The sequence below is a fragment of the Anolis carolinensis genome, chromosome 5, assembly GCF_035594765.1.
Source record: "Anolis carolinensis isolate JA03-04 chromosome 5, rAnoCar3.1.pri, whole genome shotgun sequence".
NCBI classification, from domain to species: Eukaryota; Metazoa; Chordata; class Lepidosauria; order Squamata; family Dactyloidae; genus Anolis; species Anolis carolinensis.
Window position 1 is genome coordinate 186112553 of NC_085845.1, and position 27186 is coordinate 186139738.

The following is a 27186-nucleotide window of genomic DNA, read 5'->3' on the forward strand; positions in this document are numbered from 1 at the left end:
TTATTATTATCATTAATAATAATAATAAATTGCTTTGGACAACAGTAGGGGAAGACCTATTATCTTTGTACTCCCAGTAGGTATATGATTGGCTACTGTAGGATAGGTTATGCTGTGCCAGATGAACCTTTGGCATAATCTAATAAGGCTTCTCTTACATTCTAATGAACAGGTAATGAATCTTAAAATGAAATGTTTACATCAAGGGAATTTTGCATCACTGAACTGCATGTTCAACGTACCATAAACCCATCCAACACAGATGACTTCAAAGACAGCAAGAAAGAGTAGGCATGTTCCACTGGCTGCATAATAATCAAACAGCTGAAAGATATACATTCCACCCTGCAAAAAAGAACAAACAGAAACAATGAGACTGTGTGCAAAGATTCTGAACACAATGTGCAAAAGAATGAAAGAAAGGAGAGAAGGAAGGGAAGAAAAAGAAGGGATATAGAATAGACAGGCCTAGTGTTCATTTTAGGATTGCCATAAATTGGAAACAACTTGAAGGCACACAACAACAATACATAAGTATATAGTTTTAACAGACTCAAAAGAAGGTATGTGATGTTTGGTTTCCATAATTTTCACCTGAACACATTCCAATTTGTGATTATTTCTGCAATGCAATCAAATGGGCCAAAGCACTATTCATAATAGCAGTATGTGAGAATGTGGTTGACAGAAATCCCAAATTGTGAATTCCTCTTTTCTGCCTTCCACTGACCTCCACTTCTCACCTCAGTGACCAGAAACAAGCCAAGCAGGTAGCAGATCACTGCAATGGCCAAGATGAGCAGCTCCCGGCGCCCTTTCTTACGGAATACTTCTGGGAACAGATCCACGATGGCTGTGACCAAGCTCTCAACACAGACAAACTAGGGAAAGAAATCATATCAAGAAACCCAGGTTTCAGGTTGTAAGCCCTTTCTTGCAAACTATGGCTTTTCAAACATCTGTAGCCATGTCCCAAACAAAGAACCTGCTTTGAATCTTTTCTGCAATAATGGAAATACTTTGACACTGGCACAGGCTGAAATCATCATCATCATCACCACCACCATCATCAGCGGCCACAAGAAAGGCCAATCGTGGCTTTCATATAAGTGGATAATGAATCTGCTCCAGGTTTTCTCCCAAATTTTAAAAGAACTATTCATATTGCTGAACTTTATCTTCAAAATAAGTTCATCACCTCTGAGAGCTTAAAGAAGAGCTCCATTAAAATTTAAATCATGGATAGATTTGCTGACAAGGGAGCCACCAGCTGACAGTGAAAAGAGTCTGTAACTCTAATGGTAAGAGAGCATATGCTTTGTGCACTTAAAAATCTGTAAATAATCCTTTCTCAGAAACTCTGGAGAACACCTGTCAGCACGTTGTCTATTGTGACTCAGCAGAAGGTGACTCTTTCTGTTTCCTATCTATCCTATAGTCAATGTGTAGCCTAATGGACATTGCAAATGCTCTCCCTCCTTCCCTTCCTCCTCTAGTTCATACATTCATTCACTCACTCTTTCATTCCACTTATATCCCACATTCCAAGCTGGCAAACATGGCTGTCCTTTTCTCCCTAGTTCAAGACCAAGTTACAGCTTTTTAAATTCACATACTTGACTATCCAGCCCCAAGAAGATCAGCATAATGAAGAATAAGCAGGACCACAGCTGAGACACAGGCATCAAGGTTACAGCCTTCGGGTAGGCGATGAATGCTAGGCCAGGACCTGTCAATCAAACAAAAGTCAATAAACAGCTGTTTTACTGATCTAAGGACGAGAACCTTCAGATGTGGTTGGACTCAAATGGCCATCATGACCATTGTACAGGCTGGATAAGCCTGATGGGACCTGGTGGCCAATAATATCTGTAGGACCACGGATTTTCATAGTCTGGTTCAATCCAACATATGCAGTGGCAACACAAGTCGACCCACTGAATCAAGAATAATTTGGTAGCTCCATTGGGTCAAAGGGTCTACAAGGATTCAGACCAATGTATTTTGTCCTACATACAGTGTATTTAAAAAGCATGATAGGGAGGATGTTTTATCAATACACTCATGTCTCACCCTGATGCCCCCTTTTTAAAGATTTTTCTAAGCAATCCTTTTAGTGCTACCTCTATTTTCTATCCTTTCTCTAATGCATGGATTACCAAACTATAACCTACATGCCCCTCCGGGTTTGTAGAACTGAGCATTTCTGAACTTTGTCTTGCACTTGATTTATTTAGATTCCCCGGTGATGGAGATTGAGGCCATTTTAATCACAGCTAGAATATCAAATAGCCTAACAAAGCTAAGATGTCTGAAAAATGTGTAATACAATCAATTAGTTTTTAATAAATAATACAAACAGGATTTGATACCTTCCATCTTTTTAGATGTACTAATACATTTGTGTGAATGTGCACTAATGTTATCTGTAGAGCGAAGGTACAAGGTAAAAGTAAAGGTTTTCCCCTGACATTAAGTCCAGTCGTGTCCGACTCTGGGGGTTGGTGCTCATCTCCATTTCTAAGCCAAAGAGCCGGCATTGTCCATAGACACCTCCTACGTCATGTGGCTGGCATGACTGCATAGAGCGCCGTTACCTTCCCACTGGAGCGGTACCTATTGATCTACTCACATTTTGCATGTTTTTGAATGGCTAGGTTGGCAGAAGCTGGGGCTAACAGCGGGTGCTCACTCCACTCCCCGAATTCGAACCTGCGACCTTTCAGTCCACAAATTCAGCAGCTCAGCACTTTAACACGCTGCGCCACCGGGGCCCCTAGAGTGAAGGCAGCCTCATGAATTTCATAGATTTTTCTGAGGCAAGGAATTATAGCTACCAACTCACAAATGCATGGTTAGTTCCTCTCACACAAATGACTAGCAATGTCAGAAATGGTGGGTAATTTTTCTATCTGTACTACTGACAACATTTACAGGACTTCTTCAAAATACTTTTTTTTCGTGTCAGGAGCAACCTGAGTTGCTTCTGGAGTGAGAGAATTGGCCGTCTGCAAGGACGTTGCCCAGGGGACGCCTGGATGTTTTGATGTTTCACCATCCTTGTGGGAGGCTTCTCTCATGTCCCCGCATGGAGCTGGAGCTGATAGAGGGAGCTCATCCGCACTCTCCCCGGGTGGGATTCGAACCTGGCAACCTTCAGGTCAGCAACCCAACCTTCAAGTCACAAGGCTTTTATCCCCTAGGCTCCTCAAAATACTGGGAAGAAAGGAGATGCCTTCGACAACACAAGGAGATGCCTATTCCTAAGACACCAACCTATGGCTTATATTTTCCCATTTTCCTTGCCACTGTCACCAGACCCAACGGCTTACCTGATTCTGTCACTGCAGAGATGTGGACACCCTGTTCTTTTGCCATGAAGCCCAATACAGAGAAAATAGCAAAGCCAGCCACAAAGCTTGTGGCACTATTCAGGAAGCACAGCATAAAGCAATCCCTGTTGGATAATTCCAGAAAAATCAAGTAAGATATAGAAAGCAATATGTCATTATTAGACTAAAATGTGATCATGTTGGTAACAGAGTATGTGGATTTAATTGGATCCCTGTATTTTATCTCATCACTCAAGAAATGGGTTCATACAATCCAAAGGTTGGCATTACCCAATGGTGCAGCAAACACATTGCATATGGAAGGTCTCAGGTTTAACCCCGGTATCTGCCTAAGTGCTTCAAGAATATGATAACACCACTCAACAACAACAACAACAATTATTGTTGGTTTAAGCCTCTTCCTGGGGTTATTTGGGGCTCTGATTTGGAAAATGGCATTAGTTAGATTGCATCAGCTGGACTGTCTTAGCTATGGTTATCATGATTTTCTATGGGCAAGCAGATGATTACCAGTAGATGGAATACATTCTGTATCTTATCTATAAGGAAAAAATGGTGCTAGTTTTGGAATCAGCATGTCAAATATTACCCAGAAACAGGTCTAACATTTGAGGCACCAAAATGTGCATTGACCAGTGGAAACATACAAGGATGAGCTAGAGTCAAAGATTCCTCAACATACACAAATATGAAAAAAAAGACAGTAAGATTATGCATACAATGATTGATATAATGATAATCAGAGCAGAACAAAGCCATGTGTAGAAAGCAAACATCAAATCGTATCTAGTTAGTAAATTGCTTTTCACAATTAATGAAGGTCATTGCTATATGACTCACAGGTCCCAATGAACAATAAGCAAGTCATTGGTTTCAACATGACGTTGGTAAGGGAGGAATGATCTTGAACAATTCAAAAAGAATAATAAGGATCACGTGAAAACTAAGGCTCAAACCCTTGGTGGAACATACATGGACAAAAATCTATGAACTAGTTAGGTAAAGATAAAGGTAAACTGACATTAAGTCTAGTTGTGTCCGACTCTGGGGGTTGGTGCTCATCTCTATTTCTAAGCCAAAGAGCCGCGTTGTCCGTAGACACCTCCAAGGTAATGTGGCCGCATGACTGCATGGAGAGCTGTTACCTTCCTGCCAGAGCAGTACCTATTGATCTACTCACATTGCATGTTTTCGAACTGCTAGGTTGGCAGAAGCTGAGGCTTACAGCGGGAGCTCACCCCTCGCCTCAGATTTGAACCGCTGACCTTTCGATCAGCAAGTTCAGCAGTTCAGTAGTTTAATCAGCTGCACCACCATGGGCTCCAATGAACTAATTACAGAATATAATTTCCTGCCATTTGAGCTTTGGAACTACTTGCTGTAGGATGCCCATGCTACGTATTTCTTCTTTTACCAGTGATGAGAATGCAGCCATCTCTACAGGGTAAATGGTGCTTCTCATATCCATAAGAAGGGAATCTAAATAATTTAAATGCATTATATAGGAACCTTAATCAAGTTTGAATCTTTTTAAAGTCTGGACTAAAACCCAGATCAGATTCACCACCTCAGCAAAGGCAGTCAGAAGACACTGCTAGATACACCAAAGCAATGCGTTTTAAAGGTTTCTCTTCCAAGTCTTGAAAGAGAAGCCATGAAGTGATCCTTACCGATAGCAATTGTTGTTGTACTTATTGTAGCTGCCCAAGGCTGTCAGGCATCCTTGGCAAATAGCGTAAGAAAAGAAAATCTGAGTTCCTGCATCCATCCACACCTAGAACAAGAAATTAATTAATTAATTAATTAAGCAGCTGAGAGGTAAAAAGAAGGGGCCTGAGGCTGTTAGGAGATGTGGGAGTTGAAGTCCCAAAAACCTGGAGGGCCAAATTTTTCCCATGCCTGATCTAAAGCATACAAGAAAGCCAGAAAGTGAACAAAAGTGCATTTTATTAACCCAGCCCAAATTATGCCCCCAAATATCTTGAAACTAGAATATTTTCATCACCAAACACTTCTGGTATGAATCTCCTTCTGTCTGCATTTGTGCCATCATGTCAACATTGGAGGTCCTGCTTTTCCATAACCCCCTCTCTGTCAGGTGCAAGCAAAGTGGGACTGTGAAACTGAAATGTTTTGGTCACTGGGACTGAAAAGCCTGTCCTTTGCTCCCCGTCAACCCTTTTTTTAAAAATCCAGGAGCAGGGACTAGGATCCTTCAACAAGTCCCTATTCGAACTTAAAGCTGAACTTACAAAGAACTTTTTTTTTTGCTTGAATTGTTACATATTGGCTCTTCTATAATTAATGGTTTTAGCAGGTTTAAAACTTACAGTTTGCCTTGTTTCTGCACTGATACCTTGGGAATCTACGTGACCAAAAAGCAGGGCAGACACATCCTCAAAAGTAGGGGATAGAAATATTAATTTGCTCCCTGACCTCAACATCTTCCTTTACAAATATTGCAAGGTGCACACATTTACAGCCAGATGGGTATTTATCACTGTTAGCTTCGTTGTTGTGGGACTACAAAAGATATATATACATACACATCTGATATTTCAGATATTTCCCACCAATGCAATTTTTCATAGTGTCTCTTGTGCCAGAGCCTCTCATCTCTTGGGAGAAAGACTGATGTTATCCATGAGAAACTCAAGCCGATCCCACTAAATTAAAAGAGACATTATCTTTCTCTTTCTTAATCATTTTCACTTAGGGCTTGGTGAAACCATCTGTCAGGTGCTGAATATTTCATAGAAGTGGCTGCATGTTCATATTTTTAAATGTTCTGCCAAAAGCAGTGCTCACGCTACCGTGAGATGCCTGCTGCCCTTTCAAAGGGGCGAGTGGCTTCAAGGCAGAATGCAAGGGACCGCTTAACAAGAAACAGCCTTGCCCTGCGTGACCTGATTAGCCTTGTCCAGCACTCAGTACCCTTTATCTGTCAGATGAATAACGAGAAGCATCATACAGTCAGCCCTCTGAATCCAGGAATTCTGCAGCCACAGATTCAATCAACCTTGGCCTGAAAATATTTTTTAAAAATCCAAAATGCAAGCCTTGGTTTTGCAATTTTATATAAGGGACGTCCTGGAATCAAAGCCCAGTGGATACCAAGGGCCCGCTGTATTCTGAAATCAAATCCCATCCTGAGGGGGCATGAGAGAAGCCTCCCATAGGATGGTAAAACATCAGACATCCGGGCATCCCCTGGGCAACATCCTTACAGACGGCCAATTCTCTCACAATACAAAGAAAGGATTCCCTGAAATGCACAGGCAAGAGGCCACTATAGAAATGTAATCCAATAATATGAACTATAAAACAGTAATTAAACCAAAATATAATCCATGTGTTACCAACACACATACATTCATAGAAAGTATATAGAAAACTCTATATTCAGAGTTTGTGGGTCCAATGCCCACCAGAGTTCATGTTCCACATGGAGGACTGTATAAGTCACTAATTGTGAGTCCAAATTTAAACGTCCAAGTAAGTGAATCCTTTTATGAAATCCAATGTTTTAAACAAGTCCAAGGTTAGTCACCATCCACGACCGGTTTCGACTGTGTAGTCTTCCTCAGGTGGTGGTTATGCAGGTATGGAGAACCTAGAGTAGTCAATTTCGAAATGGTAACACATGGATTATATTTTGGTTTAATTACTGTTTTATAGTTCATATTATTGGATTACATTTCTATAGTGGCCTCTTGCCTGGCCAATTCTCTCACACCAGAAATGACTTGCAGTTTCTCAAGTCGTGCCTGACATGAAAAAAATAATAGTGATGTTGCTTTTTTAGAACTACATTTTCCAGACTTCTGACTTAGGGATTCTGGAAGCTGAAATCCAAAAATGGAATATTTCCAGGTTTTGCATAAAACATCAGGGAATACCAGGTCAGAACTTCCCAGTCCTGTCTCTCAGTTTTTTACTGCTCTCACATGGAACTGTCCAAATGCCTTAGGACGCATCTGCACTGTATAATCAATGCAGGTTGGCAGCATTTTAACCACCAGGGCTTAAATGCTATGGAGTTGTAGTTTGGTGAGGCACCAGTACTTTTGGAAGAGAAGGCTAAAGAACTTGGAAAAACAACAGCTCCCATAATTCCACAGTATGGACACATGGCAGCAAAAGTGACATCAAATTGGATTAATTCTATAGTGTAGACTTTTTAAATGTGAGGAGCAACTTGAGAAACTGCAAGTCATTTCTGGTGTGAGAGAATTGGCCGTCTGCAAGGACCTTGCCCAGGGGACACCTGGATTTTTTTTGATGTTTTTTACCATCCGTGTGGGAGGCTTCTATTATGTCCTTATGGGGAGCTGGAGCTGACAGAGGGAGCTCATCTGCACTCTCCCCGAATTCAAACCAGCAACCTTCAGGTCAACAACCCACCCTTCAAGTCAGCAGTCCTGCTGGCACAAGGGTTTAACCCATTGCACCACCGGGGAACCCTGACTCTTTGTGGCTTAATTGTGGGTCATTAAGCAAATGAGCCCAAAAGACGGAGTCATCTTGGCAGTAGTATTATGGCTTGAGAACCAGGGTGGGTAACTATAGCTCCCCAGATATTTTTGGTTTGGAAATCCCATAATCACTTAGAATTAACTCGAAGTGATGGGAACTGCCAGTCCCAATCTAAAAAGCCCCACCAGCAGAGATTTATCCGACTCCCTAGTTAGACAAAAACAGGATATGTTTTTATTTTAGGTGAGATTTAATGTGTTGTTTTGCTGCCGTTTTAAACCGATTTTTAGAATGACAGCAGCTTCTAAAAAGCCCTACTCTCTGTGCGTCTGCCTGCCATTGTAATTTTCTTTAACGGCATTTGATTGTATTTCATTTGGCTTTTTAAAAAACATAAACCACTCTTGAGTGTTCTGAAAACAGAATATAGGTAGCAACAGCAACAATCACAGAGCACTATTCTTTCTGAGTCTTATGCCTCACTTCTCTAGCTCCTCATTTACAGGTTTTCATTTCGCTCCTAAAATTATTTTGGAGACTGGGTACATAAAGGCCCATTCGTTATTGATATTGTAATGAGATGACATAGAATTCTTAAAGAATTCTCCTTCAGTATGTTGGATTCATGTTTGGACCATGTCTTACCACGTCTTGCCTCAATAAATGCTGCATTAACTGGTGATTTTGACTTCAGGCGCTCCCTTTACTAAAAGGGAGGTAGAAAGATAAATCGGCTAGATTCTCTCTATTTCCCAAGAAATCTGTAACAACTGAACAAAATGAAACTCAAGAAAAACACCTCAACATTCCTCATCTGTCTGCATTCATTGGTAAATTTTCTGATTATTATTTATAGCTAATATGGTTTTATCCCCAGTGTTCTATGAATGTATTCTTTCTCTAGGTATGAAATACACATTACAATTTTTGGGATGTTTCCCTTGGAAATTCAAGGAAAGGGATTTCTACCAAGGTTTTCGGTAGGATCTGTTACTGAAGAGCATCTTTGGAAATGGGGTTCCAGGGGTATGACTGGTCTTTTTTGACCAAAATAAAGGGCATGTAGTAGACTTCCAAGGTCTGAGGAGAGGTGTTCATATGCTACCTCCAAGCTTGGTAGCGGTTTCACTAGTTTCTTAAAAATCGGAATGCTGCAATACAACTCATTTCTTCCACTTATCTACTCTGTTATTTCCTTAGCACTTAGAAAAGAAATCAAGATAACAGCAAAAAGCTCAGTGTGAGTCAGAACTTGAACCCTGTGATACTACTTTTGTGTCATTTAGTAAGGCTGCACCCCTTTAAGTACAAAATCACTAAAAAGCGACAATTACATTAGACAAGGTGTGATGTTATCTCTCACTTGGGGTACATCTACACTGCCAAACGAATGCAGTTTGACACCACTTTAACTGCTATGGCTCAATGCTATGGAATCATGGGTGTTGTAATTTCACAAGATCTTTAGCCTTCTCTGCCAAAGAGTGCTGGTGTCTCAACACAATTCTACAGCATTATGCCATGGCACTTAAAGTGGTGTCATACTGCATTCATTTAACAGTGTAGATGCTCTTTAAGTTACAATTATGCAATAACTTAATTATGCATTAGTTGTTGCAAAAATCAACTAATCATATATAATCAGCTGTTGTAACTACTTAATTCCAAACTCTGAGCAGGTCAAAGAGAATCATAAACGTACCTGGGGATCTTTCAGTCTAGAGAAGTCTGGATTCAAGTAGAAAATGATCCCTTCCTTGGCACCAGGTAGAGTGACACCTCGAATCAACAGGATAATTAGCATCACATAGGGGAAGGTGGCAGTAAAGTAGACTACCTGTGATCAAGCAGGAAAAATGAGCACCCAAACAAGCCATGAGAAAAAGTATGAGGGAAGGGGACCTGCAAACAGACCAACCAAATGAGAATGGTATATATTTACATCTGTCTTCCTAACATGGTACTCTCCAGTTGTGTTAGACTACAACTCTCAGCACTAGACTGTAACTTCCAGAAATCTGGAAATTATAGTCCAATGTCTTTGGAAGGAACCAACTTTTGACCTTTAGACCAAATACTTTTAAAATTTAATTTCCTCATCATTGTACATTCTTCACATTCTTCCTATCTCCACTATTCATTGATTCTGCTTTATTGACATCCCACCTTTCCCTCACATTGGGACCCGAAGTAGTTTATAGTATAAGTTCAAACAAAATAGCTAAAGTGATCTGTGATACACATATTTAAAAAGTATTAAACAATCAATCCAATTAAAACATGAATTTAAAAACCATTAAAAAGACATCAAATACAAATAAACATCACCTGCCCTATATAGCCTTCCGCCTAATCAGTTTGAAGCTAGATACTTGTTTGAATAAGAAGTGGTTTGTTTGCAGGTGAAAGGAAAATGGAAAAGGGGTCGACTGAGCCTCCCTTAGAAGGGAGTTCAGTAGCTTAGAAGCTTTCACACAGAAGGCCCCTCAAAAAGGAAAGGAAAAAAACAAGAGAGACCACAAGGGCCATCTAGTCTAACCCCCTGTCATTTAGGAAAAGCACAATCAAAGCACCCCTAACAGATAGCCATCCAGGCTCTGTTTAAAAGCCTTCAAAAAAGGAACCCCGAACACGCTCGAGGCAGTGAGTTCTACTGTTCACCAGCTCTTACAATCATGGAGTTCTTCCTAATGTCCTAATCTCCTTTCCTGTAAATGTGGCCTCAGATTCCTATCTAACTTTTTTCCATCACAAAGTTGCGAAAACCTATTTTTCTGGACTACAGATTGCAAAATCTTTCAGAATTGCCCATGCTGGCTGGCTGGGGGATTCTGAGAATGGTTGTCCAAAAGAAGTAACTTTTTGAAGTCCTACTTTCTCTCCCTCCCAGTGTTATCAGTTTTCCTATTTGTCCAAGTCAGGCTTCCTTGTCAGTGGAGCAAAGAATCTGCGGGGGAATTCAATATAGATTTAAAGGAGTTCTCCAAGGTGCTGAATACTGTCTTCAAAATATCAATTACCTTGGACAGCTTTTAAACTTCAAAGCATAAGTCACCGAGCACTGGCATGGAAGCCAGCAGCTCTTCATGATTTGCAAGGAGTACCTACTTATTCCAGTTGGACCCTAACACTCCCCCACCCCACTTCCGTCTTGGATACAGGGAGGCTGACAGGATAGATCAATACATCTGAAGAATTAACAGGCACAAGATTGCTCTTACTTTGCCAGTGGACTTGACTCCTTTCCAGATGCAGAAGTAACAGATGATCCAGGCAAGTAAGAGGCAGAGTGCCAACTCCCACCGCACGGTGCCCAAATTATGTATGCCTTCTGTGATTTTCAAGGCTCGATTCCTGCCAGTGCAGATGGAAAACAGGAAGGTTGATGTCCCAGCATCGCTTTTCCCTGCCAGCCCACATCAGCCCTTGCCTAATTAATTTTCACCTACTCCCCATGGCATATCTGACTTAGATGCCATCATTTCTAACACACTGAGGGATCTGAGGAAGTACACTGAGTCTAAAAAGCTTATGATACTGATTTCGTTCTCTCCGTTTGTCTCTAAGGTGCTATCAGATCCCTTTGCAAACTGATTTTCCAGACTAACATAGCTATGTCTTTGAATTCTACACAAGTACACAATCTCTATTTTTATTATCTTTTATTATAGTTTTAATGTAATGCAATTTAATTTCCATCTCAATCTCCAAATCACCCCTCTCCATCATACTGCATCCTTTGCTCTCTTTTGGAAAATATCTCTTTCCTTTCATTTTGGGTGGGGGAAAATCCATTTAGACCCTTTGACTGGCTAGGTTTACACAAGAAAGGCCATGAATGAAAAGAAACAGCAAACCAATTCCGTATTAATAATAATAATAATAATAATAATAATAATAATAATAATAATAAATTTATTCTTATATCCCGCCCCATCTCCCCGAGGGGACTGTATTTAGACTACAGGTTTAATTTCTTTTAATGCAAGATCAGTAAAGCTATTTCTAGCTGGGCTGTCTCAATAGTGGCATGGTTTGTATTGAAAAATGACTTCCATGCGAGCAGGATGGTCCAGCACGCCTCTCCAATATCAGAGTACTGAGTGGGTTACTAAATTCACACTGCTGTCCTTCTCTGTTTTTCCAGTGCATTTTCTTACTCTGAGACAACCTAGTGGAAAAGGTCATGTGGGCAGTCCTTTGAGCACTCTTTTGTTGGAACTATACAGAAGGCAGATTCAAAAGTTTCCTCCCTGCAAATCCTTTGAAAGAAAGGAATTTGAACTATCCGAATGCAACATACTCCCAGAACTCGATGACTGGGGAAGTGGAGCCAGTTGCCGCAGTCCCATTTATCAAACTGGAGTTGTTTGGTACGTCCACACAGTACTCTGCAAAATGAAGAATCATAATGTTGGAAAGGAATTCTGGAATCATCTGGTCTAGCTCTCAGTATGGCTGGGCTTCTACGATGCAATATAGCTGTGCTTCTCAGGCAATGTGATGTGGAGGAGGGCAGCAATTATGTTTTCGCCAATGGCCAGGAAATTGCACTAAATTCTGTGTCCCTTGCATTTTCCTTTTTTTCCTGGAAACTTGTCAGGGATCAGTAGCTATTGGTTCGAAGATTGACACTATCCAGGGAACACTACTAGCACCAAACTACAGAGCTCCAATATTCCAGAGACTGTGGACTGTCCAATTTCTATTTCAGCACCTCCAGCAAAGGAACGCCCAGCACTTCTCAACACAGTTTTTTCCCTGTTCCAAGAAAGCAAGCCTGTCCAAACCTCATCAAAAATTGGAAAAATATGAAACAGGGGTGGGGCATGGGTTGAACTTCAGCTCTTGATTCCCCCACTCAAGAGCTGGAGTCCAAAAAAACACCTATTCCAAGTTCTTGTCTGACTGAGAGTGCATCTATACCGCCATGGTGCAAGGCTATGGAATCCTGGGAGTTGTAGTTCTATTAGGTCTTTAGCCTTCTCTGTCAAAGAGTGCTGCTGCCTCACCAAGCTACAACTGCCAGGATTCCATAGCCTTGAGCCATAGCAGTTAAAGTGGCATCAAACTGCATTAATTCTATAATGTAGATGCACCCTAAACGTCTTTTAAAACATTTTCCCTCCTTTCACTGAATTCGTCCCGTTCAGAATTCCAGGCAGCTTCTTCATCATGATGACAACCAGATGTTTGTGGCATGCAGATTACTGTTAAGTGATGCAAATGCCTTTAAAATAGTGATTCCCAAAGTCTAGTCCACCAAGGGGTTTGGACCTCAACTCCCAGAAGCCTCAGCTGCCTTGGCCATTGGTCAAGGATTCTGGGAGCTGAAGTTCAAAACACCTGGAAGATCAAGGTTTTGAAAACACTAATTTAAAAGAACAATCCCAAATTCACCTCATTCTTCCTCTCCACATTCACCACATTCTGGCATTGTTTTTCAGAGACCTGAACTCATTCTTATATAAACAAGCTCATATACGAGGATCTATCTTTACAGTCCCCAAAGATGGGTTTATATTATGAAAGTATCTATAACTTATGGTTGTAGATGCTAATGAAAGAGGCAAAAAAATGACAGAAGAAAGCATGAAATGTTAAGCAAGAGAAAAATAAACAACTTAGAGAGAAGATAGTGGGAGTGATTTTCCAAACACATATGCTTATGGTGGAGGCTCCTTCTTTGGAGGCTTTTAAGCAGAGGCCGGGTGACCATCTGTTGGGGGTGCTTTGAATGAGATTTTCCTGCTTCTTGCAGGAGGCTGGACTGGATGGCCCGTGAGGTCTCTTCCAACTCTATGATTCTGTGATACTAAAAGAGATCCTTCAGAAAGGATCCTTCAGGAATAAGCTAAGGCAGCAACTTGAATATCTCCAGAAAAAGAAAATGCTACCCCAAAAAGGGAAACAAAAGAGGACACATTTGCAGCCAATTTGTATGCAATAATGTAGGTTATAGATGCAAATTTGGAAAATATTACTTTTTGGTTTCAGCAGGCTTTCTGACGGCCCAAATATGCAAAATATGCTTTACTGTTTATTTCTGGTTCTTTTTATAATGGCTGTGGTTAGCATCCTGCATGGGACACACTTCTACAGAAAGGGAACTTTCCTGCTACAGCCCTCTCTAAAAATGGACATATGGCCAATATAGATGAAGTCCTAATTGCAGAGGAGCCAGCAGAGAAGGATTTTATGGCAGAAATTCAGACACCCCCCCCCCCCCCCAAGCAGGAAGGTCTCCAAATGCAACCATGCTTTGAAGTAAGGAAGGCCATGCACATTATCACGTGAAGGTGTGTACATCTATAAGGTCATTTGGTCCAGTCTCTAAAATTATCTAAATGCATCAGTGCTAACGTATAATATGGGAAGGAAAAAAAAACTATCTACAGAATTGGAACAAGAACTCAAGCCTTCAGATGTGCTAGACAAAAGTTGTACCCTATTATACTGTACAGATTTATTACACAAAAATACTAGACATATGATGTAAGACAGTAAGACAAAAGAGAGTCCAACATACTCACTGTTAGAGAAAGTGAAGACAAGTAGGCTGAACAGAGCAAGAGACACACAAAGGTCAGTAGCATCTCTGAAGATCGGCAACCAAAGGCTGACTAAACAAAGCTGCGGTTCATAGACCCACTTGAGGGGACTCTGGTCTTTTTAACTTTTTGAAAGCAAGAGGTAGACAAGAGGCCTGTGATGTATTTGATTGCTATGCAGGAAGGTCAGGGGTGCATCTTTCTCCACCCATTCATAGGTTCAGGAGCTTTCAAAAAGGTTGTTCACAAACCCACAAAGGCTTCTAAAAACTAGACACACAGGGAACAAATCCACCAGACTAAGTGAGGAAGTGGATAGAAGGATATGCAATGTGCACAACATATACCTCATTCCACCCACAAAATACTCTAAGCCAGTGGTTCTCAACCTGAGTCCCCAGGTGTTTTGGTCTGCAACTTCAAGAAATCCCAGTTTACCAGCTGGGAGTTGAAGGCCAAAACACCTGGGGAACCATTGTTGAGAACCACTACTCTAAGCAAATGAAAGTTGAAAGATTAGGCAGAGTGAGGCATGAACCTGATCAGTCTCAGAGAATCAATGAATTCTCTTGACTAGCAATGGGGTCATATAGATACCACCTATTCCATGTAGATGAAAGATGGGGTGGCAAGTACACTTTACCTCAGGTGGTAAGAAAGGGTGATATGGTACACAGAAATTAGTCCTCAGTTAGAAATGAGTTGTTTGGGGAGTTGAGACTCAGCAGAAACAATTGACAGGTTGTTGCTGCTGCCTCTTAGCAAGTGAGGAAGTTGTCTAAAGGCAGGGCAGAGAGTTGCATATCTGTGACTGAAATAACTACACAGTACCTCCTTTAAGTAAGCTGTATTCAAAAGTGCAAGGATGCTAATGTTGTTCAGTTTTTAGAAAGCTTAAAAACCCTGAAATCACCAGATTCCATCTAATTTTGGAAGCCAAAAAGGGTCAGGCCTAGCTCATTCTTGGATAGAGGATCACCAAGGAATATCAGGTCCCGCAGGGTATATTTCAGAGGAAGGCAATGGCAAACCATTTCTGAGTACTGCTTGCCTAAGAAAACCCTCTGAAATTGGTGAAGGTGTCATAAGTGATTATGTCTTCAAGGTAACTTGATGATCCATATTCACATACACATATACAAAATGCATTAGCTGGTCTAAGAGAAGAGATCTGGCAGAGCCAATCTCTCAAAAGGCACAGATGTATGTTTCACAAATGCCAGTCATACAATGGCCCAAGTCAAAAAATTAGGCAGAGTGAGGCAGGAACCTGACCAGCCTTAGAAAATCAATGAATTCTCTTGCCTAGCAATAGGGTCAAATAGAGACTGGAATCCTATTGGTGATTATCAGTTACATAAGGGCCTCGTTTGGGCATTTTGTCCAATAAAGAATGTTTGCATTCAGTTAAGGCATGCCCACACACATGCAAATGCATATTTGAGAGTGCATTCAGTCACATAGCTTTCCCATACAACATAAGGATTGTGCAGCAAATACAATACTTACCACTGTATGCAGAGATTCACGCTACACTGCTCCAGGGATTTCAGCTTTGTCTCTTCCAACTTGAGAAACAAAAGTATTTGGAGCTCTGACCCATAAAGTACAATGAAAAGAACCAAAGAACCATCATTTTTCCCACAAAGGCATCAATCTAGATAAAGTTGCCATACCTGTATTCCAGGGATTATTGCAGCTGGCCCAAGGGAGAACAGCAGCGAAGGAGTTAAACAGGTAAAACAGGGCCCAAGCCAAAATGACAATATAGTAGATATTCAGGTAGGATTCAATGACTTGAGAGGCATATCCAATTCCTAAGTGGGAGACAGACAGATAGATATGAGGATGTCCAAACAGAAACAAACTTTTAAAACTGGCACAAAAGTGGTCCATTTGATCTAGATCAGGCATAGGCAAACTTCAGCCCTCCAGGTGTTTTGGACTTCAACTCCCAGAATTCCTAACAGCCGATAGGCTGTTAGGAATTGTGGGAGTTGAAGTCCAAAACACCTGGAGGGCCGAAGTTTGCCCATGCCTGATCTAGAGGCAGCTATTGGCTTCCATGTCAATTGGACAGTGAGTTTCTTTTAAGGTGTACTACTGCTTTTTAATCCTATGAACACTTGGGTGCCCCCATAGACTTTGGGTTGATTTTCTCAATTGACATTCACTGTTTTCTCTCATGATTTTCTAGAGTCTTTCCCCCCTGCCAAGCTGGTCAACATCTCTAGGCAGCATCAGATGCATTATGCATGAAAAAGCAGCAGCTCACAAGCATTTCTAGAGTGCCTTTCCACATCGGCAGTCTCAAAACACTTCAAATGGGACTAAATGAATATAATTCAACAATGTCATTTGAAGTGGCTGGTTATTATAGTTCTTCTGATGGGGAGAAATCAACGTACATAATATTTACACGCCTCCATACTTCACTGTACTTGGAATATTTCAACTTTTCTGGGTTCAGGATTTTTCTTTAGGTAAAGGAGTCTATTCTGCAAAAAAAGCATCATGCCATCTTCAGACCCATTGTTACATTTCCAGCCATAAAGATCTAACCAAGAATGTGTACTCAATCTAGTCTGCATGTTTACAGTCGCCCCGAGTCCCTTTGGGGAGAGCAGGTATAAATAAAGTTTATTATTATAATTGTTTTTAGTTGAAAATGTTGGCCACTTTGACTGCTTCGTCCCCCAAGGAGCTGTTATCCTGCAAAGCCGTCAGGAAAGAATTACTTTCAGCAGAAAAACATTCCAGATGCACTTTAGACTACCTACTTTTCCTGCAAAATAAAGCCAGAGATGTTCCTGTCTGGTCCAATTTCACTTCCTAAGCAGAAAATGGAGCACCTCTCAGCCCAAATTATTTATTATTTATTATTATGTTTATTTATATCCCACTTTTTTAATCCACAGGGAGACCCGAAAGTGGCTAAGTCAAGATGTAAAATGTCAAGATACAAAATATATTCAAATTATATTGACACATGAAGTAAAAAAAATCACAAATACCCTTTTCCATTCCTATCTGTAAAGCAGTGTGATCATACCCATAAGCACACATACACATACATATCCACCTCACTGGATCGAATAATAGGGCTGGCCTTGCACAATGGCCAAGCCATAAAATTCCCCAACTCTCCCTTTCCTACGGATTTTCCTAGATACTAAAAGGATCTGGGAAACAAATGGAGAAACACAGAAGAGAACTAAGAAATGAAGACTGTTCGCTTAACATCTGAAAACTACTGTAGCCAACTGCATCTCTAATCTTGCACTAAAACATTGTGTGCCAAAAACTTACTTTCTTTCTTCTTCTTTTCTGACATGACTCATCTAACAGATAGATTCTGCTTTATTTTAGGACCCATAAAGGTCAGAAATTACTGGAAGGGATCTGTGTTGTGTTGAAAAGAATGGTGGCAGTATCATGTGAAAGATGTTTAAAAACAGAGAGGCAGAAAATGTGCAAGTTGTGCACTTAAAAACATTCCTAGATTTTTAATATTTCATTTCTTAACACATGTGAAAGGTTTTGGGACTGCACATTATATATTAACCTTTCACTTATTTAGCATGCTGCTGTGCTTAGTCAACCTTGCCCTCAGACCTGCCTCATTCTGAATGAATTAGATGTTGGTAGGTGTTTGCAAAGGCATATATGAACCTGAAGGCTAATGTCACTTGCCAATCCCAATTATAATAAACCCACTGAATCAATGGGTTGAGCTACTATTCAGGATTGGGTTGAGTGGATGTACTACTCTAATTGGGATGACCAGTTGGATTCAGACCACAGCACTCTGAAAGTTTACCAATTTATAGGACTCTGTGTTGTCAGTGGCTTTTATGGCTGGAATTCACTGGGTTGCTGTGAGTTTTCCAGGCTGTATGGCCATGTTCTAGAAGCATTCTCTTCTGACGTTTCGCCCACATCTATGGCAGGCATCCTCAGAGGTTGTGAGTTATATTGGAAACTAAGCAAGAGAGGTTTATATATCTGTGGAAGGTCGAGGGTGGGAGAAAGAACTCTTGTCTGCTTGAGGCAAGTGTGAATGTGTGCAATTGGCCGCCTTGATTAGCACTGAATGGCCTTTCAGCTTCAAAGCCTGGCTGTTATAGGACTCTGTTACTATCATTTCTATTTCTTACCATAATGGAAACTCCTGAAAAGAGTATAAAGAATGGGTTTAAAACGGATGACAACACGCGGCTACACATACCTTCTAACCTATTTTTTGTGTGCATAAAAGCAGGTTTCTTGCACACAGTGAGCCAACTTGATAGCAAATAACATGGCAACAACACCTACTACTACTGTTGGGCTTTTGAGCACTCTTCCCAAAGGAATTTAAATTATTCATTTTTGCTGGAAAAGTAAACAGTTACAAAGATTTACATCATTGCTAACCACTCCTTTGCTAGCGTGAATCACAAAAGAGCTTTTCCAGAGCATTGCCTTTATTATGCACCTAAGCCACTCACTTCAAGAATGACAGGTTTACACACGCAGCAGAAATTAGGTGATAATGAAATGGGAGAATCCTCAGGGGATATAACATAGTATTATTCCATATTGCAGATAGGAGAATAACATTTTTTGAATATTCAAGATCAAAAACATACTTCAGTAAGGAAACAAATGAAGCTAATAAATGAATTGAGACAGAACATTTGTTCCTTATAATTTGTATTAGTGTATTCAGGCAATACAAAATAATCTCTCTCTGTACATATATGTGTTGTAGATCACCCAGAGGCTGATAATTTAACTGAGGTTTTATAGGGATTGTGGTGGGTTTTCCTGTGGCACAAAGTGATGGGCTCTCAAGTCTGAGAAATTCAGGTCTGGGAAATTATGTTTCTCTCTGTGATAAAATTGACTCAGTAAGCACAGGGCCTCAAGGCCAGTCTGAGAAGTCGATAGTAGATAAGGAATTGAGTGAAGAGCTGAGCAGTGAGGAGGGTTCCCAGGAGAAGCCACCTATAGCTACAGAGATCAACAAAAGTCTCTTTTACAAATCAGAGCTGAAAATAGAGTACGCTGCGCTGAGAGATTACATGGGAAAGTTGGGGAGAAAATTCACGGGAGATGTCATGCTTTCACAGGTGGCTATTAAACAAAAAGTTGTTTACATGGGAAAGTTGGGGCAACGCTGCGTCAGAGTGAGAAGCTAAGCCTGAGTTCTCTTGTTCATGGTTCAAGTCAAGCTTTGATTTTGGAGTTAATATATCCTGGAAGTTTTCTATGTTTCTGTTCATGTACGCCTGCTCAAGTCTTACTAGTTATATCTTCCTGATTGTGGATTTATGCTGTATCTGTGATTCATTGCTGTTCCTGTACTTGGTCACCTTTGGAACTCTGAGACATTTGGATTATTGTTTGGTTCTCACCTTTTGCAAAACCTTTTTTGGATTATATATCTTCCTTCCTTATTCCTGATTTTTATATGCTTTTTATCTGTTTTTACAATAAAGTGTTTGTTTATATTCCTAGACTCTTGTGTGCTGCAATGGTCGTAGGTGTTTCCAGGACTGGAGTGCAACAATATGTGTGAATTCATATTCATTACAAGCAGCGGTATGCATTTTATTGTTATTTGCTATCAACATGGCTTCATTTCTAGTTATCTGAGTATCAGTATTTATAAATACCCCCCCCCCCTTTTAAAAATCCTTAATTCTTTTCCGGCATGTTAATTTGTTCTAAAAAGGCGTTACTCAAATACACCGAAACCAGTAAAAGGCATTAGGGATTTCCAGAAATATGCAGTAATTTCTTCTATTATGTGCCAGCTTCTAGCTTTCTCTAAAATTATGTGCTTTCAAGCACCCAAGAAGTACAATATTAGGAATTTGTGAGGATATGATTTCCAGTAAGCATTCTAATTGCTTGCAATGTTGCTTGCCAAAATAGTTATATATTAGAGCAAGCTAAAAAAATTCTTAATGCTTCCCCTGAGTATTTAACCAAGGGCGAACTATTTACAAGGACCAAGGGATAATGCCATGCCCCTAAATACAGGACATGAGCATCCTCACCATTTTATGAATCAGTCAACTGTGTCTTCAACGAACCAATGGTCCCTGGTGGTGCAAGGCCATGGAGAGTAATTTCTTAGTCCATTTGGCTTGTTTAGGCCCAGGGCAGCCTTCTAAAAATCCTGTTTGGCTTTATAGTTTCTCCTCCAGTAGGACCAAAGAGACACAAAATTATCTTGGAATTTTTTAGTTAGTTAATTTTCAGCCAAAAGTTGAAAACATGAGGTCATGTAAAAACACTCCCAAGATAACCCTAAAGTTTGGAAAAGTAACTTTTTAATGTTAAGACATCCAAAATAACCTGGCCAGCATGAAGACCAGGAAGGGTGTGCTTCTCTGACTTTGGTTCCATCTTTTGGCTGCTGCATGTGTTCTGCCTCTGTTAACCTTGTCACTTTGGAAAGACTCACACGTTAGACTCAAGACTGTATTTTAGGAAGAGGTACATCTCTGGCACACAGCTCAGAACCATGCCCTGTAGTGGAAAAGCTTGAAGGGAATCACACCAAAGGAAACATCTAGTGCTTGATGGGAAATTGCCAGAAGTGTTCTAGGCACTACCAACATACCTTCAAAGATAGGACAGATTTTTCTCCAGGCAGTGATCCCACCCTGACTTGTGTATTGCCCAAGGGCTGTCTCTAAGAGGAAGACGGGAATCCCACAGGCGAAGAGGAAGATGAGGTAAGGGATGAAAAAAGCACCTGTAAAGAGAGATTGAGAGAGGAGTGAGTGCAGAGCTGCTAAAATGTCATGTTATTAAAATCTTCCATTAAAAAAGCAGGAAAAAATAACCATACATGTTGGGCTAGATCAGGCATGGGGAAACTTTGGCCCTCCGTGTTTTGGACTTCAGGTTTGGACTAATGGTAGCAGGCATGTAGCTGGGGGGGGGGGCCTTGAGGGGCTTCAGCCCCCCCCCCGAAATTCTCAGAGTGGTCCGTGAAAAAGCCTAACATTTCTTATTTAAACTGTTATATTTATTCATGTCATAATCTGATCACCATGCTCAATACATCCCATATTCATGGTAGTATTGGGATAACGATACAAAAGGTTTGCTGGGGTAGATCTCGTCTCACCCAGACTCAGCCCCCCCCCCCCGAACCAAAAATCCCAGCCCCTCCCGAATCAAAATCCTGGCTATGGGCCTGAACAGTAGGCTGTTAGGAATTGTGGGAGTTGAAGTCCAAAAAACCTGGAGGGCCAAAATTTGCCCATACCTGGGCTAGATTAATAACCATGCCTAATCTTAACTTAATCTTAAAATAATAATTTTATTCTTATATCCCGCCCCATCTCCCCGGAGGGACTCGGGGCGGCTTACATGGGGCCATGCCCAGACACGACAGCACAAATCAGATAAAACATTAAACCGAGCAGTAAAACTTCAACATGATTAAAAACAGTCATAAAAGTCAATATACACAATAATATTAAAATCCCGATTTGGGTCAAAAGATCCAGGCCAAGGTGCAAAGCAATATCAAGTTATCAGAGAGGGATAATTATACAGCAGGTGCAATACTTAAAGTGCTGAATGAATCCTAAAAACAATCCAGAGGGTTTACTGCTTAATAGGTAAATAACATGATCCCACAAGGATCAGTCAACGAAGGCCTTCTGGAATAGCCAAGTTTTCAGGCTCTTCCTGAAAGAAAGTAGGGTAGGGGCCTGCCTAATCTCCCTGGGGAGCGAGTTCCACAGCCGGGGGGCCACGGCGGAGAAGGCCCTCTCCCTCGTCCTCACCAACCGCAACTGCGAAGTTGGTGGAAGCGAGAGGAGGGCCTCCCCCGACGAGCGAAGAGGTCGTGCGGGTTCATAGGGGGAAATGCGGTCTCGAAGGTAGGTGGGTCCCAAACCGTTTAGGGCTTTGTAGGTGATAACCTGCACCTTGAATTGGGCTCGGAAAATAAATGGCAGCCAGTGGAGCTCTTTAAACAGCGGCGTTGAGTGCGCCCTGTAATCTGCCCCAGTTAGAAACCTGGCTGCCGATCGTTGTACTAGTTGTAGTTTCCGAGCCGTCTTCAAAGGCAGCCCCACGTAGAGCGCATTGCAGTAATCCAGTCTAGAGGTAACTAAGGCATGGACCACCATGGTCAGATCTGACTTCTCGAGGTATGGTCGCAGCTGGCGCACAAGTTTTAGTTGTGCAAAGGCCCTCCCAGCCACGGCCAACACCTGGGCCTCAAGTGTCAGCGCAGAGTCCAGGAGGACCCCCAAGCTGCGGACCTGCGCCTTCAGGGGGAGTGCGACCCCGTCAAGCACAGGTTGCCACCCAATACCCCGATCAGACGTACGACTGACCTGGAGGACCTCTGTCTTGTCAGGATTGAGCTTCAGCTTGTTTGCCCTCATCCAGGCCAATACAGCAGCCAGACACTGGTCCAGTATCCGAGGGGCTTCCTTGGAATTAGGTGGAAAGGAGTAGTAGAGTTGGGTGTCATCCGCGTAGAGATGGCACCGCACTCCAAAACTCCGGATGACCTCACCCAGCGGTTTCATGTAGATATTAAAATGCATGGGGGACAAAATGGAACCTTGTGGGACCCCACAGGTCAATGGCCAGGGGTCCGAGCAGGTGTCCCCCAGCTTCACCAACTGGGAACGGCCCTCTAGGAAGGACTGGAGCCACTGCAATGCAGTGCCCCCAAGGCCCATCCCAGAGAGCCGTCCCAGAAGGATACCATGGTCGATGGTATCGAAAGCCGCTGAGATGTCCAAGAGAACCAGCAGGGTCACACTCCCCCTGTCCAGCTCTCTGCGGAGGTCATCCACCAAGGCGACCAAAGCCGTCTCAGTACTGAAACCAGGCCTGAAGCCAGACTGCGATTGGTCCAGAAAATCCGTATCTTCCAAGAATCCCTGGAGCTGGGAAGCAACCACCCGCTCCAAGACCTTGCCCAAGAATGGAAGGTTAGAGATTGGTCTGTAGTTACTGAGGTTAGCCAGATCCAAGGAGGCTTTCTTCAAAACAGGCCTCACCACAGCTTGTTTTAGGCCAGATGGAAATATGCCCTGCTCCAAAGAGGCATTGATTATTCTCACAAACCAATCAACTAGCCCTCCACTGGCTTGTTTTAAGAGCCAAGATGGGCAAGGGTCAAGGGCACAGGTGGTTGCCCTCACCGCTCCAAGAATCTTGTCCACATCATCAGGCTGCACAAGCTGAAACGAATCCCACAAGATCGAACAGACAGATGCCTCGGTTACCTCACCTGGCAATGCATCAAGGCCGGCATCTAAGTCGGAACGAATCTGAGCGACTTGGTCTGCAAAATGGTGAGCGAACTCGCTACACCGAGTTGACGGGATGTCGGGTGCTCCCCCGACCTGAGGAGGGTGGAGGAGCTCCCCAACAACTCGAAACAACTCTGAAGATCTATTTGTTGCAGACGCGATGCGGGCAGTCGAGAAAACTTTCCTGGCTGCCCGCAATGCCGCGGAATAGGCCCTAATAGTGGCTCTAGACTGTGCTCGGTCAGATACATCACGAGTTGTCCGCCAGCGGCACTCTAGTCTCCTTCTCGCACGTTTCATCTCCGCCAGCTCCCCAGTAAACCAGGGAGCTGGGGCAACTCCACGCAGCGAGAGGGGACGCTCAGAAGCGATCGTGTCTATTGCCTGGACAACTCGCCATTATAACGAGTGACCAGGGCATCGACAGGATCGTCAGCTTCCATGGTAGACAGATCCCCAAGAGACCTCAGGAATCTCTCAGGATCCATAAGTCTCCTGGGGCGGACCATCTTAATTGGTCCACCACCCCTGCGGAGGTTGGAAGAGATGGTTAGTCTTAAACTGATCAGATAGTGGTCGGACCATGACAATGGAAGAATAATTTGCTCTTCCACTCCGACCAAACCGTCGCCCGCAACAAAAACCAGGTCGAGTGTATGTCCAGCTTGATGAGTGGGACCAGATATTATTTGGGACAGAACCATGGTCGTCATGGCGGCCATGAATTCCTGAGCTGCACCTGTCAAGGTGGTCTCAGCGTGAATGTTGAAGTCGCCCAGCACCAACAGGCGCTGGGAACCCAACACCACGCTAGAAACCACCTCTGCTAGCTCAGGCAGGGAGACTGCTGTGTCGCGGGGTGGACGGTACACCAGCAGAATCCCCAAACTGTCCCGGGTACCCACCTTCAAGTGGAGACACTCAAACCCGACCGATTCCAAAGCGACGCATCTGACCAGGGCGATGGACTGCCTAAAGACCACCACTACCCCACCTCCCCGCCCTCCTGGCCTGGCCTGCTGATGCACCCCGAAACCCAGAGGACAAAGCTGGGTAAGACTAACCCCACCCAGATCATCCAACCAGGTTTCGGTGATGCAGGCCAGATCCGCATGTTCATCCATGATTAGATCCTGGATAATAGATGATTTACCTTTGACGGATCTGGCATTAAACAGCAGGACCTTCAGCCGGGAGGGGCTACCATGGAGACTACCACACCTATCCTTCTCCAGGGTCACAAAAACCCTGTTGCGCTTCTCCCTGGAAATTCATTGACGGCAATCCCTCCTCCTCCCCCACCCGACCTCAATGGAGCCACCCCCTGCCTGTTCCTCACCCCTCAAGGAGTCTGGCTCAATTGGAGCATCCTTAAGAGAATCTAGTCAGCTCCCTGGATCCAAAAGGTTACTAGACACACCATCAAAAGAAGGGGATAAATGGAGCCTACTGGGAAAACGTAGTGAGGTTGAAGAGGGTGAAAGTTGCTGGTCTGGTACGGAAAATGATTGGGCCAGAGTCTCTAATTGAGACTTTTCTAAAGGGGGGGGGGTGCACATCAGTGGTACAACTGGCTCTACCATGAGACAAAGTGAGGCAGCAAATGCTGAGAAGTAGCAGCAGAATATTAGAAAAGAGAGCTGTGTGTCACATAGCCTTTTGGGGTACTCTAAGCCAATGTTTCTATGCCAGTGGGGCAGTGAATACCTTCCTGACTTCTATTCCAAAACTGAAAGACACCATCCAAATATGTGAGCCTATTTTTAGGTAGCCCTGTATAACTTCTTTAAAATTCAGACTAACATACAGAGCAGATTTATGATAATGGATGAATCTCTCCAAGACATGAAAGCCATCAGCCACCACGGTTCTTAGCCTGGCCAGCTACAGACAACATGAAGCCCCATCACTGTAATGGCATGGTAAAGATTCAGCTGCCAGTCAAATGAGATATTGTACATGAATAACAGGTATTTTGTTATTCATCTCTGGCTGCCATATTGAGTTGTCTCTCCTATTAGACCATTTGGGGAGAGAGTAATTGAGAACAGTGAAAAGGCATTACCTGCCCCTCATCTGATTCAATGTGCTCCCCAATCCCCTTCTTTCCAGCAGCCAAATAACTGGGTTGCTGTGAGTTTTTTGGGCTGTATTGCCCAGAGAATGCTTCTGTAACATGGCCATATAACCCAGAAAGATCACAGCAACCCAGTGATTCCGGCCATGAAAGCCTTCTTACACACATGCTTTTAGAAACTCAGGTGCAAAAAACCACACCAAGAGGGGCAAATCAGAAGATCCCCCCCCCCTCACCAAACCTTCCTTGCTTAATATTCCATTAAAAAAAAAAAAGCAGGATTGGGATTTTAATGCTTCCAGTTAAGTGAAGAGTGCAAATACCATACAGCAGACCTGCCAATTCATGGTCCTTGTTTCAATTTGGAGAAGACCAATGCCATGTATTATTTGTAAGGCTGCCATTGGAGACCACTCAAAAGTTCAAATGAGTGCAGAATATGGCCGTTTAACTTCAAAGGTCAATTCGAGGTCCTAACATCAGAGTGGAAATGATGCAGTCCTATGCTACTAAAGTTCAACTCAAAGTCATTTCCAGTCAACACAGCCAGTGGTACTAAATGCTGAGGGTTGTAGATTACAGTTCTTGTGCTAATACTAACTTTTTACATCATAAATTGTTCAAGTCCCTGGAGAAGTGTCTACTTTCATACAAAACACATCATGCATGAAAGGCTTCTTTAGCAACCTTCTGATGGTGCTGATGATGACTCTTATCATCAAAGGTTGCTTATGGCAGTACAAAAGAGTAGAATTTTTCAGTTGCTGTGCCTGTAAACAAGTTCTAAATTACCTTGTTTTCATTCCCAGGTAAAAGCATTACAATTTTGCCAGGCATTTAAATCTGTGTTTGCTTTTAATTTCACTTATTAGTTTGCATGCTTAATGGCTCATTATTGTTTTATTCCAAAATAAGTTTTAATGGCATAAGCATACTGCTCTGAAACTCAGCCAGACAGAAGGAGAATATATCAATGTTTTAATAAATAAATGTGGAAAACGTGTCTTCTTTTTCCTGCTTATAATTTCCATATAGATTTTGTCTTCTAAATAAAAAGTATGTTTAAATAGATGACCCATGAAGACAGGGCTAAGAAAGTGTATTAGCATATAAATGTGTCCGTAGTCCAATAAGCCAAGATTGTGTCACTCAATTCAGTAAAACGAGTCTTCAGATTTTTTTTTACATTTTACTGGATTTCTAATGACTCGTTTTACTTAATTGAGTGACACAATCTTGGCTTATTGGACTATGGAATTAGAGTTTCAGAAACTTGAAGAGTTTGAGAGCAACAAAAAAATTCCATGGGACAGAGATCTTCTCATGGCTTTACTGCATGGTTGACTGAGCAAGAAACAAATTGTCTAAACAGCTAGTCCAAAGACATTTGAAATCCTAAATAAATGCTTTCTCCTTCTCACTCACCCAATGCTTTCTAGAGA

General features: G+C 42.2%; 1 protein-coding gene across 2 annotated transcripts in view; it reads right to left on the reverse strand.

Moving 5' to 3' along the window:
- Positions 1-27186, reverse strand: part of slc6a12 (solute carrier family 6 member 12) — a 75749-nt gene that overhangs the window by 24110 nt on the left and 24453 nt on the right. For both annotated transcript variants that reach the window (XM_062983105.1, XM_062983106.1), the window contains exons 3-12: positions 20997-21131; positions 16057-16197; positions 12133-12220; positions 11051-11183; positions 9532-9666; positions 5024-5127; positions 3333-3457; positions 1617-1729; positions 744-881; positions 243-345 (exon numbers count right to left, since the gene is read on the reverse strand). In XM_062983105.1, coding sequence (XP_062839175.1) covers positions 243-345; positions 744-881; positions 1617-1729; positions 3333-3457; positions 5024-5127; positions 9532-9666; positions 11051-11183; positions 12133-12220; positions 16057-16197; positions 20997-21131 — 1215 coding nt within the window. The remainder of the gene's footprint in view (positions 1-242; positions 346-743; positions 882-1616; positions 1730-3332; positions 3458-5023; positions 5128-9531; positions 9667-11050; positions 11184-12132; positions 12221-16056; positions 16198-20996; positions 21132-27186) is intronic.